Source organism: Trachemys scripta, chromosome 15 (genome assembly GCF_013100865.1).
Source record: "Trachemys scripta elegans isolate TJP31775 chromosome 15, CAS_Tse_1.0, whole genome shotgun sequence".
NCBI classification, from domain to species: Eukaryota; Metazoa; Chordata; order Testudines; family Emydidae; genus Trachemys; species Trachemys scripta.
Window position 1 is genome coordinate 30,980,541 of NC_048312.1, and position 26,238 is coordinate 31,006,778.

The window sequence follows — 26,238 nt, forward strand, 5'->3', positions numbered from 1 at the left end:
CAGCTTAGTGTCGTCTGCGAACTCGCTAAGGGTGCAATTCATCCCAACATCCAGATCATTAATAAAGATGTTGAACAAAACCTGCCCCAGGACTGACCCCTGGGGCACTCCTCTTGATACCGGCTGCCAACTAGACATCAGTCACTACCCGTTGAGCACAATAATCTAGCCAGCTTTCTATCTACCTTATAGTCCATTCATCCAGCCCATACTTGTTTAACTTGCTGGCAAGAATACTGTGGGAGACCGTATCAAAAGCTTTGCTAAAGTCAAGATATATCACATCCACCATCTTCCCCATATCCACAGAGCCAGTTGTCTCATCATAGAAGGCAATCAGGTTGGTCAGGCATGACTTGCCCTTGGTGAATCTATGTTGACTATTCCTGATCACCTTCCTCTCCTCAAAATGCTTTACAAACAAGTCAAGCGCAATCAGTTAAGTGGAGATGATGGGAGAGAACAGTTACCCTCCCTGTCCATGCAGCTCCATACTCACATCATACTCCAAGTTGTATGCATCATCAAGCCCTTCTGAGTCCTTAGCAGCATTTTCCACCATTGCTGACGCTCCATCAGATACCATCGGTGGAGGTTGGCTTTTAACGACTGGTGTTTTTCTCCTCTCCACACCTTCCCAGGCACTTTCCACTGCTTGGAGGATATATGCTGTCCGGGTGTCATCCCTACAAGACTGCATTAAGGGCATTTCTCTGTGCTCTAGTCCAGATTTGCCTGTTCAGACATCACATGTGAGTAGTTACGTGCTCTTTGAGGACTCCAAATCTGTGCCTACACTAGGCTTTTTTCTAACAGCTTCCCCACCATTGCTGTCACTGGTGCAGCTTAATCAGAAGTAGCAAGTGTGAGAGTGCCAGTATAGACTGTCAACCGCCACCAGCTTTTTAAAACACAGTGCAGTGTCCACCTGCTGAGAGAAAAGGATACAAGGCAGAGGATGCCTGCTGAAGCAGACTCACATCGTCTGCGACAGGAAACAGCTCATCATAGTCACAAAGAAACCTAAAAACACAAAAGCAAGTATATCAGTCAAACTGAGGAGTGAATGAACTGCAAAGCTCCCTGCTGCAATCCTTAATGCGCTGCTGTAACCTCATCAGCATGCAGTCATGAACCCCACGACCTTGCAGACACCCAGAAACAAACTCCAATGTCTATCGCCAGGCCTAGTTTTTTATTCCATCATAATCCAGTCAACCTGCCCACACCGCAACAGCCAATTATAACCCTCAACATGATGCTGTGACCCTCCAATGACCCAATGTCCAGCTAGAGAGGAGCATGATTTTGTGATTAAAACACCTGACCTGGGGGAGTTAGTAAATCTGGGTTTGATTCCCAGCTCTGCCACTGACTTGCTGTGTCTCCTTGGACAATTCACTTAATCTTGTAGTTCGGATTCCCCATCTGTAGACTGGGGACAAATAATTGTCTAACCTGACAAGGTAGCTGTGATGGTTAATTCATTAACATACATACAGCACTTTGAGAGCCTACAGCAAGAGGTGCTAAAGAAGTGCAAAGCATTATAACAGTCTCTGGCACCACACAGCATCCTCTGCAGCACTACAATAATGCTTGTTATAATTCTCTCTCACAGAACATTTCCTAACTAGACTGAAAGATTTCTAATTCCCACATGCATCAAAGTCCCTCATATACCAATGTCTTCCGCACTTTTAGTGCTGGGAACAGATATGGGAGGACAGTTATTCCTCCTTTGGCTCCCATTCTGTTGGATTTACCTCCTCTCCTGAAGCACTGAGGTGAAGATCTGCAGAAACTCTTCAATAAAGGGCTGAATAGTCTCATAGCTGTAAGAGACAATGCCATGGAACAGTGAGAAATTGAATTCAGAGCTGTACTTTTGAGAACATCACATTCCTCCTTCTGAACCTCCGTGACCTGCCTTGCTAGCCATGTCTGCCACATGTGATGACCACACGTACATCACAGCAAATCCATGTGTTCAACAGATTTCATTCCAGTGGGATTTTTTGAGACTTTTAGTTTTAAAAAGCAGCAAATCATGAAACTGACCCAGCCTTCTCATGAGGCTTCAGTGAACATTTCAGCAAGCTGAACTTGGTCTTAAGGAAATAGGACTTTTGATAGGATTGAAACCATACTGGAAGGCAAGTGAGATTGCAGTGCGTGGCCCAAAAAGAAGTCAAAACAGAGTGGGGAGAGGAGGGGCAGGTACTTATATTCCTAATTACATTGAGATTCTTGCAAGACTGGGTTCCTTACATATGAGGTTATAGCACAGAACCTCCCAGAGAATGTGTGATCTCTCTTTTGCTCACCTGTGTGAGGGCATATGCCAAACAAAGACCACTTTATTATATAGTCTCAACCTCCCCTTGGTTCCGGTGCATTGAGCATCACCACAGAAGCCAAACTGATGTGATGGCTGAGAGCCACCCTTCACAGAATGCTCCTGCCAGTGTATTGATGCCATACAGATACTCCTCTAGAAGCAGGATGTGTCACCTCCACAACAGCCCCAGCTCCTGACAGCCCAGACTACCCAGCTCTGTCATTTGCTGCTGATGCTGCCATCTACCTAAGACAGCGGTTCTCAAACTGTGGGTCAGGACCCCAAAGTGGGTCGCGACCCCGTTTTAATGGAGTCGCCAGGGCTGGCTTAGACTTGCTGGGGCCCAGCCAAAGCCCAAGGACTTTAGCCCTGGACAGCGAGACTCAGGTTGGGCTTTAGTTTGGTCCCCGCACCTGAGGCAGCAACACTCAGGCGGGCTCAGGCTTCGGTGCCCCCTACTGGGGTCGTGTAGTAATTTTTATTGTCAGAAGGGGGTCATGGTGCAATGAAGTTTGAGAACCCCTGAATTCTAAGGTATTAATATGGCCCCCAACCATTACCACAGTACTGTATCTGAGCACTCACAATCTTCAATGCACTTATCTTCTGAGAAAAGGCAGGACTTTTATCCCTGTTCTACAGATGGGAACTGAGGCACAGAGAGGCTAAGTGATTTGCCCACGGTCACAAAGGGAACTGAACCCAGCTCCACCTCAACCACCAGAGCATCATCTCCTTGAACAGATTGTACTGATGATAATTTGGGGTCAGTATTCAAGTATCAGAGGAGCTGCAGTGACATCAACAGCTCAGTGCAGGCTGTCTACAAACATTCATTCCAACAGTGTTGTCATAACTATAAAGGGAAGGGTAACAACCCTCCTGTATACAGTACTATGGAATCCCTCCTGGCCAGAGGCACCAAAATCCTTTTGCCTGTAAAGGGTTAAGAAGCTCAGGTAACCTGGCTGACACCTGACCCAAAGGAACAATAAGGGGACAAGATACTTTCAAATTTGGGGGGCGGGGGTGAGGCTTTTGTTTGTGCTCTTTGTTTTGGGGGGTGTTCGCTCTTGAGACTAAGCGGGACCGGACATCAATCCATGCTCTCCAAATCTTTCTGAACAAGTCTCTCATATTTCAAACTTGTAAGTAATAGCCAGGCAAGGCGTATTAGTTTATCCTTGTTTTCTCAACTTGTGAATGTTCCCTTTGCTAGAGGGAGGTTTATCCCTCTTTTGCTGTAACTTTGAAACTAAGGCTAGAGGGGGTTCCTCTGGGCTCTTTGAATCTGATTACCCTGTAAAGTTATTTTCCATCCTGATTTTACAGAGATGATTTTTACCTTTTCTTTTTAATAAAATCCTTCTTTTAAGAACCTGACTGATTTTTCCAGGGGTTTGGGTCTTTGATCACTTTGTAACCAATTGGTTAGGATATTATACTCAAGCCTCCCCAGGAAAGGGGGTGTAAGGGCTTGGGGGGATATTTTGGGGGAAGAGGAACTCCAAGTGGTCCTTTCCCTGTTTCTTGTTAAATCACTTGGTGGTGGCAGCGTACCAGGTTTTAACCTAAGCTGGTAGAAATAAGCTTAGGGGACTTTCATGCGGGTCCCCACATCTGTACCCTAGAGTGCAAAGTGGGGAAGGAACCCTGACAAGTGTAAAGGCAGCATGGTCCAATGGAAAGGGCACTGGCCTAGAAGTCCCAGGGTCTGGATCCTTCTCGTGACTCAACACATGTGGCCCTGAGTAAGTCACTTCACCTCTCTGTACCTCAATTTCCCCCTCTGTTAAATGGGGATACTCACCCCCCTTTGTACAGCACTTGGAGATCTAGGGATGAGGACCGTTACACACTAGCTTTTCACTGGGGTGAAAATGGAAAGGGCAAACGCATCCATAGCTAGATTTAAAAACATTCTTCAATGACCTACAACACAATGTGGATTTCTATGTATTTTAGGTGTTGCTAAAGTGCTTAGCCTCATGATATCTAAGCACTAGCCTAGAAGTCACAACATATCCCGTATCCAATATGAACATGTTCACTAGGACATGGCCTTATCCCGTCTGGAGGGGTCAAAACAAAGCTCAGTTTGTAAATGCTTTAGATCAGGGACAGTTTCATCCTAGATCTTTGTACAGCACCCAGCACAACAGGGCTCTGATCCCAATGGGGCCTTTGGGCACTACCCCAATATAAATCATAAATCATAATTCATCAGTAAGGCTGGAAATCTCAGGACTCTTCTCTTCAACAGAGCAATTAAGCAACTGAGTTACTCCTAAAGATAGCACCCTACCAGTAGACACTGCAGTCTCAGCCACATAGATAAAGTGCCTGTACCTGCTTTCTAAGATGGGCTGGAGGCAGATCTGGTTAATGAGAATATGAAAGATTTCCACCACCTTCTTCCTGGAATGAGAAAGCCTCCTCCACAAGTCAGCCAGTAAGCTTCAGAGAGAGAGAGAGAGAGAGAGAGAGTGCGCATGGAGTTAGTCTCAACACAAGAAAAAAAAAAACATCTCTGTGGCTTGGGCCCTGCTCACTTTAGAGGAGAACCTGTGTTAGCTGAGCCATTTTGAATGCTTAGGGCTTGTCTACATGAACAATTAGACCACGGTGAGCTGGGGTGTGACTCTACCCCGCACTAGCCTGCAACACTCTAACTGACCTTGTGCACCCTGCTGACATGTGTTAACAGTCTATTAGAGCACTTTGAGCTAGTCCTCTTTGAAACAGGACTAGATCAAATCGCTCTAATAAACTGTTAAACATATCAGCAGGGTGCACACAGACAGACTCCCAACAGGCTAATATGGGGTAGATTCACACCCCAATTTGCGAGGCTCTAAGGGGTTCTCAAACTGGGGGTCATGACCCCTCAGACGGTTGCAAGGTTATTACATGGAGGTTGCGAGCTGTCTGCCTCCACCCCCAAACCCTGCTTCGCCCCCAGCATTTATTATAATGTTAATATAAAAAATGTGTTTTTAATTTATGGGGGGGGGGGTCATACTCAGAGGCTTGCTGTGTGAAAGGGGTCACCAGTACAAAAGTTTGAGAACCTGGTCTAACTGTTCATGTAAACAAGCCCCCAGTTTGTCTCTGCTGCAAGGAGCAGACAGAACCATTACACAATCTGTTTGAATACATATTCTAAACAAAGTTGCTCTATAAATATTTTTTAAATACTAGGAGTACTTGTGGCACCTTAGAGACTAACACATTTATTTGAGCATAAGCTTTCGTGGGCTACAGCCCACTTCTTCGGATGCACAGAATGGAACATATATTGAGGAGATATATATACAAACATACAGAGAGCATGAACAGGTGGGAGTTGTCTTACCAACTCTGAGAGGCCAATTAATTAAGAGAAAAAAAACTTTTGAAGTGATAATCAAGATAGCCCAGTACAGACAGTTTGATAAGAAGTGTGAGAATACTTACAAGGGGAGATAGATGCAATGTTTGTAATGGCTCAGCCATTCCCAGTCCTTATTCAAGCCTAAATCGATTGTATCTAGTTTGCACATCAATTCCAATTTGTTAGTTTCTAAGGTGCCACAAGTACTCCTGTTCTTTTTGCGGATACAGACTAACATGGCTACTACTCTGAAACCTTTTTAAACACTGTTCTCTTGGTTCTCACTAGCTAAGCAAATGGTATTTAAACCATCTTAGCAAGAACTCTTGCTTTCAAACACACAGGAGCAAATCTATGAATGGAAGCATACCGGCTCTTTTACATGCTTGCACTTTATTACAGGTTTAGGATGCAACTACCTTGGGATAGTACACTATGCAGTGCCTCTCCCTAGAAAGAAGAACAGGAGTACTTGTGGCACCTTAGAGACTAACAAATTTATTAGAGCATAAGCTTTCGTGGGCTACAACCCACTTCTTCGGATGCTGTGGGCTGTAGTCCACGAAAGCTTATGCTCTAATAAATTTGTTAGTCTCTAAGGTGCCACCAGTACTCCTGTTCTTCTTTTTGCGGATACAGACTAACACGGCTGTTACTCTGAAGCCTCTCCCTAGAAAGTAGAAAAGGATTTACCATACATACTCGTTCATAAGCCAAATATTTTTGGTAAAAATGTGACGCATCAAAGCGCGGGGGTCAGCTTATAAATGGGTCTACACGAAAATTTGATGATTTTAAACTCTATGGAAACTTTGAATTGAATATCTAATACATTGTCGGTTTGTTTATCTGGAGCGTCTGCAGGCATGGAGCCTATCAGCTCCCAGTGTCTGATGTTTGCCATTCCCAGCCAATGGGAGCTGCGGAAAGTGGCGCGCCACTTCCCGCAGCTCCCATTGGCTGGGAACGGCAAACTGCGGACACTGGGAGCTGAGGGGCTCCGTGCCTGCAGACGCTCCAGATAAACAAAACGTCCAGGCCCGCTAGCAGCTTACCCTAATGGGCCAGGAGCCAAAGTTTGCCAACCCCTGAAATATAGGGTCGGCTTATGAAAGGGTCATACCATTTTTGCTATTTTTACCTGGCCATCTTGGGGGGTCGCCTTATAAACGAACGGGCTAATGAAAGAGTATATACGGTAATTAAAAATCCCACCAGGTGGGAAAGAGGCTTTTTTGAAGTCAGAAAAGCTTCTTCTTCAGGACTCTTGAGAAGAAGCCAAGGAAGGCACAGAGAGACTAAGGGCATGGATGTGGAAGGGGAAAGAATGTTTTAATTTACTGTGGGGGTGGTTCTCTCTGAAAAGAATAGGCAAACCTTCTCTGCCACTTTTTACCTCTTATCCTCACATGTCCTCCTCTTAATTGCAGATTCCAGCTCAGGAATTGCAAGTTCATAAAATGAAGCCAGTCTGCAAAAACATGTAATAAAACAAGAACTGTCAATAGATGTTTTTAAAATGCTTCATTAAAAGACAAATCAAATGGGAACCTTGATATTGATATCGCCAGTCTCTAATTACTAGCAGTTCCAGCTCTGATCCTCATAGTTCCAGCTCTGACCCTTGTTTCATTATAGCTTATTCCCAGAAACAGCAGCTCCCTAAGGATCTGTTCAGCACTTACACTACAGCTGCAGCCAAATGAGATGGTTTCAAAGCATCCTGCTGCTGACTAGGCAAACGATCTGCACTACTCTAGAGCATCCTGCACACACATCTGCAGCCCATGAAGAGTTGACAGACTGATGTACCCAAACTGAACTCCTTTCTTACTGCTGTGAGATCTCCTCTTACACAGACTTAGACTGATGACAGACATGCTTGGTCCCATTTGCAGGGAGAGAGAACACATGCTCCTTTTGGTCTCGGGAAAGGAGGGAGGGAACAAAGGAGCCACTTTGGCCTAGTACCAGGTTCTGAAAGCCAGACAGCCCATACATACCATTTTTACCTAGAGACAAAGCATCATGGGATGCAGATATACTTGCCCACACCAAGAAACAACTGGGTTTGCTTCATGATTTGCTAGGGGTTTACAACTGATGGTTTATAGTTCTTTGTACAGAGGCTAAGACTGCAAAATGGCGTGCAGAGGATACACACACACTGCTCATAATTGGTCTCATACCAAGATGTCAACATGCCTCAAGGACACCAATTTAACAACATAGCAGAAACCAGTTCATACTTCTAGGTCAGGAGACAGATGATTAGCAAGAGTGACAAGAGGCTGATTTAGAAACCTTATAGATTCTCAGAAAGGGACACATGCAAATCAGTATTCATCTGCCATACCCCAAAGGAGCGGTGATTAGTCCAGATTGACAGTGCTTTAATAAAATGCAGCTGTCCCCTCAAAAGAGGGCAGGGCCATTTTAGTGTATTTCAGACAACAACAACAGAACTAAAGCAATTACTTTTTCCCTTTGGGTTACCAAACACCATAGTGCAGCTGTTTGGCCAGTCTAAACATTCACCACCAGTCCAATAATCTGACTACCATCAATAGCATGACCACATACAATGGGGATACCCCTCCAGCAACCTACACCTCTTAGAGCTTAAAACCTCTTATCTTACCAAATGTAATAAGCCATATTTTTAAATCTACATCAGCATTAATATCCACAATCAATGCAGTTGTGGCCAAAGTGACTAACTTAGTGTGTGGCTGCCCACATCCTTGTTAAATGGACAGCCTGCAGAGACCACCAATCCCAGTATACAGTGCTGCCTCCACCCAGATCAAGATGGCGTGCTAAAAGCTGAAGTCTTTATAGGACACACTGCAATATTACTGAGGAAGCGGCTGCAATCTGGTCCATTGTATGGAAATTAGATACAACCCAGCCTCCTGGCAAATTGCCAAGGTAATCCTCAATTGGGGAAACTCTGGGCATCCCCTGTAGTGACCTGTTTTATTCACCAAAGACTACTCTACCATCAGAATAAACTGAGCAGCCTATTCTTTTAATGATAAATGTAAAGGGAAAGGACAAAACAGCACACTCGGCATTTATACTCCACTAAGCCAAGCTGTCAGAGACTAGAAACGTACCTGTAACAGAAGTCATGTTTTTGAAAGGTCTGACAGGCCAGGGGAAAGACATCAAGAAAGGCCCAAAGGGTGGTGCACGTGTCACACAAGTACAACACGATATCCTTCAATGCCTAGTAGAGAAAGAACTATTCATTATCCAAAGAGAGGAAAAAGTCACATCGAGTTGTCCTGGCAGCCTAGTATTCGGAGACTAGTGCTAACGCACTGAGTTCACGGAAAAGCTGCCCTTTTGAGGGTGGGAAGAGAGTTCTTCTTTGTGTCACTCATGGCACAAATAAGACAGTCCACAAATATTTAGGGCAACATCTATACTAGACCTTTTCTCCCTCAGAAGGCATAATGAAAGCATCTGACTATTTATGCTCATTAAAGTTTCCAAGGCACTTTTGTTAAATTAGGGGGGCCCTGGCCAAAGCCCATTTTGCATAATGGCAATTTACCTCATTAAGTCCCTCTAGAAGTCCAGCTGGATACAGTATTCTTCCCCCTTCTATCCTAAATGGGGTTGCACAGCATTAGTGTTTGCACTTAAAGAGCTGACATGGTCCACTTTCAGTGGCAGCAGAAGTGATTCCTCTATATCAGAGGTTCCCAAACTTCTTTGCTGTGCTCCCCCTTCTACCTGGGAGTCACATAACAGGCCCCCCACCTCACCCCCAATGTCCATCCATGCAGAGCAGGAAGTGACTGAGGGGAGCAGACAGCTCACACTCAGGTGGCAGCAGGAAATGGCTGGCTTCATCCCCAGAGGACACTATGGCTCTTCGCTCTCCCTTCCTCATGTCCAGAGCCCCTCACTCCTGCAGCCATCAGAGGGTTTAAAAACACATGGAGCTGTAGCCAGTCAGGTATCTGGGCCATGTGGGCAGGGTAACAATGGGGACAGCATGCAGGGAGTCCCCAGCAGTAAGAGAGGGGAGGCAGTGACTGCAGGGGCGGGATAGCTCAGTAGTTTGAGCATTGGCCTGCTAAACTCAGGGTTGTGAGTTCAATCCTTGAAGGGGCCACTTAGGGATCTAGGGTAAAATTGGTACTTGGTCCTGCTAGTGAAGGCAGGGGGCTAGATTCAATGACCTTTCAAGGTCCCTTCCAGTTCTAGGAGATAAGATAGGTTAGCGTGGTGTGAGTCTGGGGTAGACCTGCACTCCTCCGCCACCAGGACTGAATGTGTGCTCTCCCTGCTGTTCCCCTCTCCCGGACACTTAGCCAACTGCAACCCCACACCCACCTCATACCCCTGATAACCTCATCATGCCCCTACTGGGGAGTGCACCTCCCAGTTTGAAAACTAATCCTATATATGGTTTGTACAGTTAAAGTGCCTGGAGATGCATCCGAAGAAGTGGACTGTAGTCCACGAAAGCTTATGCTCTAATAAATTTGTTAGTCTCTAAGGTGCCACAAGTACTCCTGTTCTTTTTGTGGAAACAGACTAACACGGCTGCTACTCTGAAACCTATTATTAGACTATAAACTCTTTTAATATGTGCTTATACAGCACCTAGCACAATGGGGCCCTTCCCTGCACCACACGTAATAATTTTGAAGGAAAGGGCTATATAAATGGAAGATCAACATCATAAAGCTATTTTGCAGTTATTCAGTTATTGCTTTATTTCATAATATGCCCTTTCACACTGCTTAGCAGGGGTTGGAAAGGAAAGCAGATAAAGGTCATACCAGCATTTATGGGGGGAAAGGCAACCCAAAATGAATAGAAGAACAAAGAATACAGAACTCTGAGTCACATGATAAGCACTGAAACAATGACTAGGAACCATATGCTGAATGAGACCTAAGAATCTGGGATCTCAATGCGGGGTTAACAGTCTGTGGTTAGCTTAGCAAAAAAAATGATGTACACAGAGGGAAAGGTTACAGCAATAACTCCACCTGGAGAGGCATGGCACTAGGAGTCACTTTGACTCTTTCTTCCAGTTTCTGGGGCTTGGCTGAGGCCCCATCACATTGCAAGCCACACTCCTGCAGAACGTTGTTGAACACCTGGATCACAAAGAGCAAACCATTATTACATCAGACAGGCAAATGCACCCAGGTGTGTTCTATCTTGTCAGTAGTCCTTTTATGACTGGCAGCTGAACTGAACAAAAAACATTGCTATTTACACACAATGAAGCTATGCCTAACCTGAAAGCAGGGACAAATTTACCTGCATCTTTCTCTCACAGTCTACAACAGGGGTCGGCAACCTTTGGCATGTGGCCCATCAGGGAAATCCGCTGGCGGGCTGGGACAGTTTGTTTACTTGCAGGTTCCGCAGGCTCGGCTGATTGCAGCTCCCACTGGCCGCAGTTTGCTGTTCCAGGCCAATGGGGGCTGCGGGAAGTGGCGTGGGCCGAGGAATGTGCTGTCCACTACTTCTCACAGCCCCCATTGGCCTGGAATGGCAAACCACGGCCATTGAGAACTGCGATCGGCCGAGCCTGCGGGCGCTGCAGGTAAACAAACTGTCCCAGCCCGCCAGCGGATTTCCCTGATGGGCCGCGTGCCAAAGGTTGCCGATCCCTGGCCCAGAACTTAAGAAACAACTCTATTACAGTTGCATCTTTGGAGAGTTGCATCTTTGGAGGCCCCCACCAGAGCAGGTTATAAGATTAACAGAGGGGCTATAGGCATTTTTTGAAGTTGAATACTTGGGTTTATACTGCTTTTCCTTATAATCACCAAGTGTTTTTCTTTGGACTGGTATATGCATGCATGCAAATATACTGATGCTCTTTCTGTGACAATGTTAACTAACAAAACCTCTAACACACAGTATGCAAAGCAGAGCTCTGTAAACCCAAAGTAATTGCTTCAAGACATACACCACATACAATGGGCAGAATCTTCACTGCCCTTCAAATAACTGTTTTGAATGGATAATCTGGCATCATAGAGCACTTCTACACATGGCACCATCTCTCACATGAGTGCTCCTGGACCGCTGAGTTTAGCACACCCAAAGCATGATGGAGATGGAGACACCGGAATTCAAAGAGAACAGAAAGCCATCCCAGCTGTCTTGGCAAAATGACTTTTTAAAAATTATTTGTTTGAGGACTAAAACACAAATTTTCCCATTGAATGAAGCTAAGGCATCTTGATTCATATTCAAATTAAATATGAGCATAGCCCAGTCAGCTTGGGGAAATTCTTACTGCCTAGAGCAACGAAAGCTCAGAACATTGGACCTGGCTAATATCTGTAGAGGAGCAATTTATGTATCTTGGTTCCAAAGATATTTTCATTCTTTCCTATGAGCTTACTGGGTGTTATCACTAGTGTAAATGTGTCAGTTTCTTGATTTGGGGAGGGGAAAATGGGCACTTCCTATATGAACTATCTAGCAAAGGAAGTCCCAAGGATTCACAGCAAGGAGAGTGTCATAAACAGGTAGGATGTAAGGGGGTTAGCTGTAAGTAACCATTGTAGATAAAAGCTATCTAACATAAGCTGGTAGAACTAAGGGGATCAAATACAAAGAAACACAAACATTCTGCCAGCCTGCAACTATGCCTCCTGGGACTATGTCAGAACCTCCCCTGGGGGCTCAGAAAACCACCCCAAGCCAGATAAAGAGGCAGTACCTGGAGGATTGTGGGCACTGTTTCATTCAAGTCACTGAAGTAACTTGATTGCTGAGTGAAGATGTTTTCTGAAAGGAGAAGAGGAAAAAATCCATTCCAGATTAATTCAAATGTCCAGCCCAACAAGCAGCCTCACACCAAGCAACGTCCTTATGTACTATCCACAGCATCTTCTCTAAAAATAAAACTTGTAACCACCCAGGGTGGAACTATTGACCTATACCCACCACAAGTACAGTGCTTGTTCCTATACAGCTGACCATCTCCGAACAGTTCAGTGCAGCTGGAGAACATAAAAACGGCCATACTGGGTGAGACCAAAGGGACCATCCAGCCCAGTATCCTGTCTTCCGACAGTGGCCAATGCCAGGTGCCCCACAGGGAATAAACAGAACAGGTAAGCATCAAGTGATCCATCCCCTGTCACCCATTCCCAGCTTCTGGCAAACAGAGGCTCGGGACACCATCCCTGCCCATCCTGACTAATAGCCATTGATGGACGTATCCTCCATTAATTTATCTAGTTCTTTTTTGAACCCTGTTATAGTCTTGACCTTCACAACATCCTCTGGCAGAGTTCCACAGACTGACTGTGCATTGTGAGAAAAAAATACTTCCTTTTGTTTGTTTTAAACCTGCTGCCTATTAATTTCATTTGGTGACCCCAAGTTCTTGTGTTATGAGAAGGACTAAATAACACTTCCTTATTTAATTTCTCCACACCAGTCATGATTTTATAGATCTCTATCATATTCCCCCTTAGTTGTCTCTTTTCCAAGTTGAAAAGTCCCAATCTTATTAATCTCTCCTCATATGGAAGCCATTCCATACTCCTAATCATTTTTGTTGCCCTTTTCTGAACCTTTTCCAATTCCAATATATCTTTTTTGAGATGGGGCGACCACATCTGCACGCAGTATTCAAGATGTGGGCATACCATGGATTTATATAGAGGAAATATGATATTTTCTGTCTTATTTTCGATCCCTTTCTTAATGATTCCCAATATTCTGTTCGCTTTTTTGACTGCAGCTGCACATTGAGTGGATGTTTTCAGAGAACTATCCACAGTGACTCCAAGATCTCTTTCTTCCGAGGTAACAGCTAATTTAGACCCCATCATTTTATAAGTGTAGTTGGGATTATGCTTTCCAATGTGCATTACTTTGCATTTATCAACATTGAATTTCATCTGCCATTTTGTTGCCCAGTCACCCAGTTTTGTGAGATCCTTTTGTAGCTCTTCACATTCTGCTTGGGACTTAACTATCTTGAGTAGTTTTGTATCATCTGCAAATTTTGCCATCTCACTCTTTACTCCTTTTTTCCAGATCATTTATAAATATGTTGAATAGGACAGGTCCCAGTACATATCCCTGGGGGAAACCACTATTTACCTTTCTCCATTCTGAAAACTAACCATTTATTTCTACCTCTTTTTTCCTATCTTTTAACCAGTTACCAATCCTTGAGAGGACCTTCCCTCTTATCCCATCACAGCTTACTTTGCTTAAGAGCCTTTGGAGGGCTGGTAATGAGAATGTTCATTAGAACACAGTGTCCGAGGCGCTAGATGATTCAAGCGCTGCACTGTTGGTTGCGTCAGTAAATAATATCACTAAATGCTCCTAGTTCCTTTATTTGACATCTGTAGTTGAGTTTTAATTGCTGATTCCATGTATGCCAGTAAATGTTCTGTAGAATTTTTTTTAAAGGTAATGAGGCCTTATCTTAATAATATAAGACTAAGTATTGCTCTCATTATCTTTTCAAAATACTCTGCAGAATAGCAGAGTGCTGTAAAATCTTAATTGAAGAGTGGAGAGACATTGATTGCCCTTTTTCCGTGAATTACCAGACATGCTGTGCAGATTACCGTGGTTCCACCACAAGGACAAACCTCTTGAAGAGTTTACACAGGTGTGTGAGACCTGTGAAACAGATTTCACAGAAAAGAATAAGGACAGGAAAAATCTGATTTTTTGCATTTGCACACCTGAATTGCACATGCAGATACCATGAGTGCATACACAAACAGTCAGGGAGACATGTCATGGGACATCCGTGTGCACAATTACTGCTGTTGCACACGTAATCACAGTAGTTGCATGTACCATTTAGACTAGGTTTTTGAAACTTAGACTTAAAAAAAATACATTTTGACAAGAGGAGAAAGATCAGCATTCAAAAGTTAAAGTGTTTAGGCCTGGAAATTTGGAAAAAAATCTTGTTTGAACAGCCTGTGTCACAAGATTTCTCATACAGTGCTTCCCATTTTAACTTGGATTGGATTAGAAATCCAACAATAGCCATCTTTCAAAGGAAAGAAAAAAGATAAATTATTCAAACTTCAGAAAAGTCTGGTTTTGAATTTTAGATGAAGGATTCTATATCTTATTGTATCCAAAACTACATGCTCAGGTGGAAGATAAGGATTGCAGATGGTCCCTTGTGAAAATAATAGGGATAAATGCAGTGTCCAGACCAACTCGTCCTCTGACCATAAAACAGGTTCTAATGTCCAAGGCTGAGCTGTTGCTAAATGTATAATTGCTGCTGTGTTTGCTGACACAGGTAGTGCAGTGATGATTTCAGTTCTATTTTTCCAGTTAAAGCTCTCTGTAGTCACAGAACAATCACATTGTGTGTTTTGTCTAGCTGCCAGCTACAGGAGCAAAAGGCCCACTCTTAGCAGTCAGACTGCTCCCCCTTCCCTCATCCTGCAAAGAATAAGGCTTTTCGGACTGTCTCCTCACTCCAGGATCTTCCATGTTCCTCATTGAAGCACAGAGTCCCTTTACAGCCTCAGAGCTGCATTTTAACTAGCCAGAGGAGTTACTGTTGAGCAATAAAGAGACCCTGTAGCAGATCTAACTTAGGAAGCAAGACGGACTATGAAACAAACTTAGTTTTCCCAAACAGCAAAGTGTAATCCCCTCCCCATATCACCCATAAATAAAGATGGTTCACAAGAAAGTAAAAAAAAACCCATCTTATTCAGAAATCAAAACTTCTTATTTTATAAGGAAGAGTTTGTTCTGAGGTTGCTAGACTCAGTAGCAACCCCACCCCCTTCAATGCCTGCCTTTCAGAGAACAACTAGAAAGCCTCAAGCTGCTCCTAGCTTTGACTAACCAATCATCTTCTGAAGTAAGATGCCATTTCCTTTCCCAAAGAGCACACACAGATCCAGAATCTTAGGGATGTCAAACAGGAAGTTATTGTAAAGAATTTCTCCAAAAACAGAGGGTGTGATGAAGTGTTCCTATTAAAAACAAGAGAAAACACATTTAAAAACAAAAAAAAAGACAAAATAAACTTCTAACAACTTGAAAGAGAATCCATATTCTACTCTGCATAGGGTTACCATATTTCAGGTTCCCATAAAGAGGACACACTGTGGGAGAGGGAGTTGTGGGGGAGTGGAAGGGGGTATTTAGAGGATGCTGGAGGGGGGTGTACTGGGAGGAGATATCTGGGGGAGGCTGCAGGGGTGTGTGTGTACTAGAAGAGAGGGCTGCTGCAGGGGTTGCTGTGGCTGCAAGGAAGTGACCAATCAGCTGCAGGGACCAATCATGACATGGAGACAGCTCTCTCTGAGCTGCAACATCAGCTAGTTAGCTCACAAAAATCCAGACATTGCCTCTTATTTGAAAAATCCACTCAGACAGAGGGTGGAGGATCAAAAAAGAAAAAATGTCCAGATGTATGGTAACCCTAACTCTGCAAGGATTACAGCATTTACAGTAATAATAATACTTATACATTCTCTAACCCAAGTACCTCAACGCACTTAAAAAGTGCCTCCCCTGTGAGGTAGGCAAGCATTTTACAGATTTGGAAGCCAAGGCACTGAGGAATTAAGCTCCTTGCCTAAGATCACTTCATCAGTGGCAGATAGGAACGGAACCCAGGACTCCTGATTTACATCACAGTGCTCTAAACCCCTACACCAACTCCATCTTGCAGATATAACTTGTGTAACTAACATGTTAGGCTGGAAATGTTTTTGAAATTCTAAATGACAAAGGTCTTCAAACTAAAATTCTCATTGCTCCTGAAATGGAGAAGTATCCAATTTAAAGAATAATAGTGGACGCAATGACTAATAAAAGAAAGATTTACTTATGATGGCAAACATTATCCATCCAAAGCGAATGGTAGAGAGTGTGTTGCATGTGTTCTCCCAGTTAATACAGAGGACAAGGAGTTAGGATTGCTGGATTCTATTTTTAGCACTCTCACTAATTTGCTATGTGGCAACAGGCAAACCATTGACTTCAATTTACCCAAATACTTAGCTACCTCATTGGAGCTGTGAGGTTTAATCGATTAACGTCTGTACCGTATTCCGGCTTAGATGAAAGGCTCTGCAGAAGTGTGGAGTACTTTTATTGAAGTGATGCTAACTACAAGATACAGCACTTCTTTCATCTGTTCTCTTCCCACTCCTCCAAAACCCACACTGAGATCTTTTCTCAAAACAGACGGAAATTGACCATCATGACAATGCATATTCTTAAAATAAACCAAGGAGGATTACAGGTCAGTAATTATTAAAACCTGAGGACAGAATGAGTTTCCTTAAGGCTCTTGTGAAACTTTCACCTCTGCTAATGAGCACTGCACTCACACACCCTTCATTCTGATGCAAAGAAAATTGTAATTAGATGCAATTTTACCTCAACCATAGGGAGAGGCAGAAATTTGGAGAAAGTGCAATGACAGACAAGTCTCGGTCTGAGTTACATGACTTGATGCCTGGACCAGGGCAGCAGGTGGCATGAGAGTGGTCACCAACACATGGCTACAGGAGCCTCTGACAGCCTCTCACACCTTTTATGCAGCCCTGCAAAGGCTAACTTACTTTAAATTCTCTTATACTACCCATTATAATGCCACACCTCGCTAACCTATTATTAAGAGTAGCATTTTCCTTTGTGAAAAAGATTAATGCATTCGTTACACACTTGAGATAGTTCTATCCTTTACTGATTGGGGACTATCTTTGTGGAAACTATTGGAATGAGAAAAACAGGGGCTAAAAAAGGAAGGCAGCTGGGAGAGATGAATAGGAAACACAGTTTGTTTCCCAAAATGTCTATCAATTTTTGTAAGCCATACAGTGTGCAGTGAGGATAAGAAGAGGTATTTACTTTGGACTCCTTGTGAGTGGACATTCTGAGGAAGGTTAGGAAGACACTCTGATGAAGGCATTTCTGCATGTCATTCACCTCCAGAGGGAAATCAAATGATGCATCAAACTTGCGAGGGGCATGGCACAGGTACGAATCCAGGCATTTCTGAAGTGTCTCATCAAATATGACCTAATACAACAGAACAAAGGCAAGTGGGGAGAAGGAAAGAAGAAGCATACACAGTAGTACACCACATCACATGACACATATGCAGCACGTGGTATTTAAATTCATCAGTGAGCCAAAGAGATCAAAGGTGTTCAGAGGAGTCCATGGTCCATTGATTCCAAACTAGCAGTTTTAAAATTCATTAAAAATTATCAAAAATCTTTAAGGAAATATTACAATCTTAATGTCACACGATCCAAAATTAAGATGTTTGGGTACTAGCAACAAAAGGCAATTATGAGCCCTCATCAGACACATTAATTAAACCTACTTATTTTTCTAAGCACTCATATAAGTCACAGGTTTTTATTTATTATCTATTCAGTAACATTACCTGGCACCAAAATTTATCATGAGGCAAAGCCAGAAGCCAGTTCAGATCATCTGCAATGAATTTTGCTCGTTCCAAGAACTCCTCCACTAGAGCAGGGTCTCTGACTTTAGGGGGTGGTTTATATAGCACAAAAGACCGATCAGCCTTCATTTCTGGATGCTACAGAACGCAAAAAGACAATGTGTTAACAAACCAGGGATCAAGAAACAAGAATTCCTCTTAACCATTTATGCAGCCAGGGACATCTCTCTTATTTTTAGGAAACTGGTGTGTGGTTATCAGGAATCCATCCTCTTATGTTCCCTGGCAGTTCTCCCCGCTCTTTACTCTTTAAAACACTGCAGATCAGTGGTTCTGCATCATCCTTATTTTTCCAATAATATTTTCAGAATCCTGCACAGTTCAGTACATGTTGCTCCTTGTATCCCATTCAGATAAATAGCTGACAAGCAATTCCCACACCTCCAAAACAAACAGCAGCAGCTCAGAGTCATTCCTTTGAAATGTTTCTCCCTTTCAATACTGATCCTTGAGCACCTTCCAGAGTCAAGCTGATTGGACTATCCAGTACAGAAATCAAACAGGTTATCGTCCTTTAGCGCAGCTTGCATTACATTGAGATCTGACTTAAGCCTGTGGTTGCAAATCCACATGGGCGAGCACACAGAATGTGGTGACACAGAGGAACCAACACTGATGCTCCACCTCAGAGTTAAACTTCTAAACTGAGTTTCAAATCTCTCTCCACTGCAGGAATATCAACACTACCCATCAAGCAATTCTCGGAATGAAGACTACGTTTATAATAAACTTGGGATACACCATAGAACAAAAGCCCCAAATAGTTTCAATACACTATTGGGGGGAGGGATAGCTCAGTGGTTTGAGCATTAGCCTGCTAAACCCAGGGTTGTGAGCTCAATCCTTGAGGGGGCCATTATAGGGAGCTGGGGCAAAAATCTGTCTGGGGATTGGTCCTGCTTTGAGCAGGGGGTTGGACTAGATGACCTCCTGAGATCCCTTCCAACACTGTGATTCTATGAACATGCAGACTTCAAATAAAGCCTCCTCCTAGAGGGAAGCCTTTTGGATTTCACTGAATTTTTGTTCCAGGGCCAGTTTTGCTAAAGTCACTTCTTGAAATGAGAGAACAATTTGTTGAATGTTTTCATTTCAAAGACAACACAGCTCACCAATGCTGGTGAAGTCCTCAGTTTCCCTGTCTTTGGATCAGTTTCTGTCAGCTGGAGTTCATCCAAGGGCAATACTGGCATTGTGCTGAGATCTCTCTGTCTTTGGCAAACACCAACATAAAAGTGGTATGAGGAAATGTTTACAGAAACAATTAACCAACAACAAAACAAGACAGGTTATAGCCTTCTATAAAACGCACCCCTAGAGGCTGGAAGCACATCAATACAAAGGAAACCTTTACACCACCAAACATCAGACTTGAGGAGATAGCCAAGGATTAGGTGCATAGGCCACAGAAAAAGCACAGTTCCCCTTGACTCGTAGAGTACAGCCATATTCTCTTTATAGCATTTACCCCAAGCAATCACAGAGACATCTACAGGAGCACCAAAAAGAATTTTTGTTGGTGTAGTTTCTTTTGTGTAAATGCTTATAATTCTCACATGGTTACTGAAGAGCCCTGTTAAGACCTCTCCTTTGTAGAGCCCTGTAGCAATAGTCTCTGTCCAGATGTCAGAAATTCTAAGGGCAGTCATAAGACATCCTGCTAACGTTATCAAAAGAAGATTCTGTGTTCTTATGAAGCAAGTTTATTAAATGACCTATATACATAATATATATCTTTAAGGACATGAGATTAGACTAGAAAAGATGTTCTAGCTTTCACCTTTCTTCTATGCCCATTGCTTATATGATTCTGTACAAGCCCCTGTATTCTCACAGAAACTGTTATTATAAAATTAGTTCTATTACAGGAAAAACCTTGCTAAGGCAATTCAAGAGAAGATGTACCATTAAAAACATCCTTAAAAATCCCAAATATTAAAAAGCTTGGAAACCACAAGCTCAACAAGGCTTTTGTTATTTAATTTCTGCGGTTTTATAAAAGTATGATCATTTATTTCAAATGCTGTTAAAAAGTTGTATTCAAGTTAAAGTTTAAGACCCTAATCCTGAAGTTAGATCAACGCCTCTGGACCCTTATCCTCAGGCAGAACCACATGTATGCCATGTTCACCCACATGGATCCAAATGCAGCATCCAAGCATAAGCTGGAAATTACAGACTCTGTGGGTATATCTACACCACAGCTCTAAGTGAACCTCTAGCCCAGGCAGACAGACTAGTAGGGCTCAAGATAGTACACTAAAAATACCAAAGTGGACGTTCCAGCTCAGGCTGGAGCTCAGGCTCAGAAGCCTTGGGGTCAGACGGGCTTGAGAGCCCGAGGTTCCACCTGTGCCAGAACATCCACATTGCTATTTTTAGCACATTAGCTTGAGCCCAGCTAGGGTAAATCTGTGTACCCATGCTAGGAGACTTGCTCCCAGGTGCAGTGTAGACATACCCTAAAAGGCTGAGGCTTTTGTCCATTTGTCATCTGAAATTTTAGATAACAAAACCTTTAATGTTTAACCTTTTAGATAAATTGATCTTATGACAAAAGGATTTCTTATAAAATCCATTTAACAACAAATATATTTCACCATGCTAATCCCAATATACAACCACTGCGGTACTTGGGTGGGAGGAAAAGAGAACTATTTATAGGATTCTAAAAGCAATTAAAATGGTAAGCTTCCCACCAGTGTTTTAAAAACATAGATATGTAGGAATTTTCACATTTCTATGATAAATCACTGAGGCTGAAAAACCACAAGGATATTGTTTTTATTGTGAAACAAATTACATTATTTTCCAGTCTTCGACACAAAATCAATTCTGCACTTAAATTTCTAAAAACGGTTTTTAAAAATCTACTATACACATACCTTTAAAAACAAAAACAAAAAAACAGCAGCCTGATTTACTTGGTGCTCAGCACCAAGAACTCCAGCTGAAGTCAACAGGAGTTATGGATCAGTACTTATGAAAGTTAGACTGCCACCCTATAGATTGTTGAGCTAAAAATGAAAAGGAGGGGCCAAATAATCTTGAACTATGGAGCATCCATAAGGATCAGGCAAGACTACTAACATATAATGACAGGTTTCAGAGTAGCAGCCGTGTTAGTCTGTATCCGCAAAAAGAAGAACAGGAGTACTTGTGGCACCTTAGAGACTTAGTCTCTAAGGTGCCACAAGTACTCCTGTTCTTCTTTTTACTAACATATACATTTTCCTATGAGCTTTGGTGTAAGCCTTGAGGACACAACTCCCTTTGTATAACTTTGGGGCTGCATCAGCAGATGGAACTAGTGTAAAAGCCGAGCAACTATACCAAGGGAAGACTGAATTGCTCTTCAGTGAGTGTCATAGTCCTGTCACACTGAAATGCTGTTTATGACCTATCTCCTGAGGGATCCCAGGGGACGTACGCTCAGGTGCAGAAGACAGGAGACACCTGCAGGACAAGATGTCACATTGGCCCTCATATGCTACATCAAATAACACAACAGTGCTGATTAAAATGAGGGACTTCGTGGTACAGCTCCAGTGACTTGTGAAAGTGGCTGCAAACCTGCACTGATGTTACACAGGTCACATATATTACTAAAGAAACATCCCCACCCCACCACCCTCCTCATGCAGGCATCGTCCCCAACTCCTTCAACTATCCCACTTCCCCCAGCCATCCCCAAGTCCCCACCCACAGGCACTGCCCCCCGACCCACCTCACTGTCCCACTGCCCCCAGCCACTGCCCCACCCACAGGCACCGGCCCCCCCAACCCACCCCGCTGCCCCCAACTGTCCCGCTGCCCCCACCCACCGGCCCCGGCCCCCGCGACCAACCCAGCTGCCCCCGAATTGTCCACTGCCCCTAGTCACCCCCATGTTCCCATCCACAGCCACCACCCTTCCGACCTACTCCTCTGCCCCCCAATTGTCCCACTGCCCCCAGTCAGCCCCACCCCCCTACCCACAGCCCACAGCCCCCCATCCACAGGCACCGCCCCCCGACCTACCCCGCTGCCCCCCAACTGTCCCGCTGCCCCCAGACAGCCCCACCTCCCTACCCACAGCCCCCATCCACAGGCACCGCCCCCCGACCTACCCCGCTGCTCCCCAACTGTCCCGCTGCCCCCAGCCACAGGCACCGGCCCCCGCGACCAACCCAGCTGTTCCCGAATTGTCCCACTGCCCCCCGTCAGCCCCACAGGCACCGCCCCGAGCCACCCAGCCAGTCCCCGCGCAGCCGCGCACTCACCGGCCGCTCCGGTCCCTTACCGGCGAGTCCGGCTCTGACAGCTCAGCCCCGCCTCCCTCGGCCTGACACTTCCGGGGTCAAAGGGCGCTTCCGCCACAGGCAGGAAACGCGATAGTGGCGGAGTCCTCGCTCCCTTGGGACCGCTGATCCCCTCCGCTAGCCTAGTGCCTGGCTGCCCCGGAACCCGGCCGCCCTTCGCTCTCCCCGCGGGCCCAGCGCCGTTCCCCCAGCTGGAGGGACCCAGCGCCCCCCGCGGAGGCGGCTCCTCTCCCGCCCCGCCCCGCGGCACGGGGCCTGCCGGGGCGGGGTAGCGCGTGGAGGGGGCGGGGCTGAGCCCTGGCCGGGTCAGGCCGCCCCCCCCTCCCCCCCCCGCGTGCCGGGTTTCTGAAGAGGGTCCCGGTGTCTCGCCGGCAGCGTTGATACTGTCTGTGCCCAGGGCTGCTGCAGACAAAGGCTTACGATGCCCCCGCTGTACGGGAGCCGCCAGACAACTCAACAGTTCGCAGCCTCCGTTCGCTGTGCTTCCCTCTGAAGATGGGGGCTGCTGCATGTCCCCATCATCCATGGTAGGCGCAGCCTTTCTGTTCCTGGCCAATTGCCAGCAGGGCCCTTGGGTGAACCTTGGCCACCTCTGCTCTGCTGTACTGATGCTGAGAAAGGAACACGGCCTGGAACACAATGGCTGCCTTTGCACCTGACTCAGACTACATCTACACTACAGGGCGGAGTCGATTTAAGATACGCAAATTCAGCTACGTGAATAGCGTAGTTGAATTCGACGTATCGCAGCCGACTTACCCCGCTGTGAGGACCGCGGCAAAATCGACCTCCGCGGCTTCCTGTCGACGGCGCTTACTCCCACCTCCGCTGGTGGAGTAAGAGCGTCGATTAGGGGATCGATTGTTCCCGACGGGACGCGATAAATCGATCCCCGAGAGGTCGATTTCTACCCGCCGATTCAGGCGGGTAGTGTAGACCTAGCCCCAGAGAAGGACATAGCAGGGCCTTTGATGGGCACTTTGCCTCCATATGTCTCATCCCTCAGATGTCAGCAACCATAGGGTTTGCTGACATTGGTAGCAGATGTCTCTCTAGAATGACATGATTAGCTGGGCTTTCAATAGCCAGTAAATCATTAAGGGGCTTGCTTCAGTACCAAGGAAAGTCAATGGGAGGTTTGTGATTTTTCCTTGTGCACCATGGTGGTAGCACTTCCCCAGAGCTGTACCACCTCACTGAATGAAATAAACAAAATCTCCAGCACTATGCTGGCTGCATGAATAATGCTACCTACCTTCAAAGGCTTAACTGCTTCACTCCTGCTGAATATGCCTGGTATGTGAGCAAAACCCATGGCTACAATTATCCTATTGTACTAAATGCTTCATGATGTGGTGTGTTTTCATTCCCAGGTTAGAACGACAGCAAAATGTTGTTGCAACAGAGACGCAGGAATGGAGCATCAGCTGCAAATATGCAGATGGAATAGGTGAGGCCCAGAAAATGTGTGGTTTGTCTAAGTTCACACAAAAGCCCATGCCAGAGTAGGGAATAAAGCCTAGAACCTCTCGGCTCTTTGAGCTAAAATCAAGTGTAGGTAGTCATGTGACCTTTGTGTCTAAGAGCTTGTGTACATGGGAAAGTTATGCTAGTATAAGGCAAGATGTGAATATAAACCAGTTTAGTTATACTGCTATAACCCCTTGTGTTTAATATCAGAGGGCTGCCTTTGCTTTAGCTTTTGTTGGCCAGGAAGGATTTTAAACTAAACTAAACTAAATCAAATCAAGCCACTCTTATTCCGGAATAACTGGGCATATAGGAGTGTATACTGGTATAACTATATTGGCTCAATTATGCCAGTGTAAGTATACTGGTATAACTGGCAAAACTTTTCCGTTTGGACAAGCCCAAAGGCAGAGAGAAACATCCAAAAGTTACTTAGCTTTCAGTTTCAACTGTGCAGTTCTTTTGGGTGCAAAAAGCACAAGGACAATTCTGGCTATCGCAGTAATCTGTAAATATCTGATCTCACACCCAATCTGAGAAATCATTTAAAAATAAAACTCCTTTCAGTGTGGCAGACAATTGGAATATGACTTTTTCTCCAAAGTGTTTGTATCATGCAGATCAAAAGTCTGTGGCTGTGCTTAGTACATAGCAGACTTCATCTTCAAAGCACTTTTACAAACAATTAAACCTCCCAACCCTATTGTGAGGGAGGTGGTATTATCCCCATTTTACAGATGAATAAACAGGAACAGAGAAGTAAGTGTGGGAGCCATGAAAGTATTTAGGTGCCTTAATCCTGTTTTTAGGCATAACTGTTATGCAGAAGAGTCCCACATGACTGCCGTTTAACCCTGTGGGCTACTAAAGTTACTTTGCACCTAAGTTTTTGCAGTAAAAGTTTCCTAGGTGCCTACATTTCTGCCTCTAAGCAACCACACTTGCTGCCTCATTCTAGGCACCTGGGCACCTAGCTCCTGCCTAGTCCCAGAGTGATCCAGGCACAAGGGAACAATAGATGTTTGGCCACCTAAGTTGCATGGAGGGCCTGATCCAGTAGGCGCATTGGAGGCCACCTAGTTCCACACAAAGAGCTGGAAAGAGGAGGTCATTCTAACTCTTTCTCTGTCCCAATTCATAGTAATTTAGAGTGGAATAGTTTCAATGGGAGATTGAGGGATGCCCCCGACATCAGCATCTTCCATAGCCTAGTGCTAGCAAATCCCTTCAAATCTTTTCTCCCACTCTGGCAGAAAAGGGACTTGAAGTGGTGTCTTCTACAGCCTGAGTGAGTACCCTAACTCCTGGACTAAAGGTTACAAAGTGGGACTGCCTCTTTCCCCACACTCATGGCTGTTTCATGTGGAGTTAAGCAGCTGCTGATGGACCCACACACAACTTGGTTGGGTGGCAGAATGCTTCTCTTCACCAGGTTCATGAGTCACAAGCAGAGCAAGGTGCCTCTTTGAAACCTGGATTTAGATGCCCAACTCAGAGAGGGGTGGGACTTAGCACACACCCCTTTTGTCTGCATCCCCTACTGGCTAACTTAGGCGGTTTGTATAGGTGCCTAGGCGCCTGACTCAAGTTTGGTGGATCTCAGTGCTGTTCCTGTGATTTTCTAGGCACCTAAAAATTAGGTGTTGTGACACTCAGTATTGCAGTCCCTGAGTCCCCTTGTGGATCATGGCCTAAGTGACTTTCCCTAGAACATAGAGGGACTTCGTGTCCAAGTCAGAACCAAAATGTTCCTGGTTGCCAGGCCTGTGCTCAGAGCCACCAGGTCACACTCCCCTAACTCTTTTTTCACAACAACCCTTTCATTGTAAACCGGTGTCACAAATGTTCACATGGACTGAAAATGCAGCTGGTGTATAATACAAAAATAAATGTCTCCTATTCTGTTACAGGAAGAGACACGGGGATCTGGTTACCAGAATGACAACCAGTGCCTATCATAATCAGATATCTGCAGTTAAACTTTCCACCCACTGATTTCTTAAACTTTGTTTTCTCTCTGGTGTTTGAGGCAATTACTGTACAATACAAGCCTGACATTGCAGGACAAGTACCATTCTTGTCAGTTAACACATGCCCAACTGAAGTTAAAGAACAGGTTAGGCTTGTCAAGCTTATAAACACACACTAAACCCAGAGGAATCAAATTCCAGAACTAACTTTAACATTGGGGAACCTGTTACAAGCAGCCTTCTGGAGAGCAAAATATTTCCATTTCTGAAAGCTGGATTGTTGGCAGGTC

The 26,238-nt window shown here is 44.7% G+C and overlaps 1 protein-coding gene across 6 annotated transcripts in view; it reads right to left on the minus strand.

Moving 5' to 3' along the window:
• ASCC2 (activating signal cointegrator 1 complex subunit 2) overlaps window positions 1-22,713 on the minus strand; it is a 39,892-nt gene extending 17,179 nt beyond the window's left edge. Inside the window, exons 1-13 of one of the 6 annotated variants that reach the window (XM_034790718.1) lie at window positions 22,470-22,713; window positions 19,320-19,419; window positions 18,127-18,285; window positions 17,661-17,753; window positions 15,562-15,691; window positions 12,427-12,494; window positions 10,730-10,840; window positions 8,834-8,946; window positions 7,111-7,185; window positions 4,691-4,798; window positions 1,767-1,835; window positions 949-1,023; window positions 500-686 (exon numbers count right to left, since the gene is read on the minus strand). In XM_034790718.1, coding sequence (XP_034646609.1) covers window positions 500-686; window positions 949-1,023; window positions 1,767-1,835; window positions 4,691-4,798; window positions 7,111-7,185; window positions 8,834-8,946; window positions 10,730-10,840; window positions 12,427-12,494; window positions 15,562-15,691; window positions 17,661-17,753; window positions 18,127-18,285; window positions 19,320-19,400 — 1,269 coding nt within the window. In that variant the 5' untranslated portion in view covers window positions 19,401-19,419; window positions 22,470-22,713. Of the gene's footprint in view, window positions 1-499; window positions 687-948; window positions 1,024-1,766; window positions 1,836-4,690; window positions 4,799-7,110; window positions 7,186-8,833; window positions 8,947-10,729; window positions 10,841-12,426; window positions 12,495-15,561; window positions 15,692-17,582; window positions 17,754-18,126; window positions 18,286-19,319; window positions 19,420-22,469 lie in introns of all 6 variants that reach the window. The other 5 variants (XM_034790717.1, XM_034790716.1, XM_034790715.1 and 2 more) reach the window with 5 other exon arrangements.
• Window positions 22,714-26,238: the final 3,525 nt, after the last annotated feature.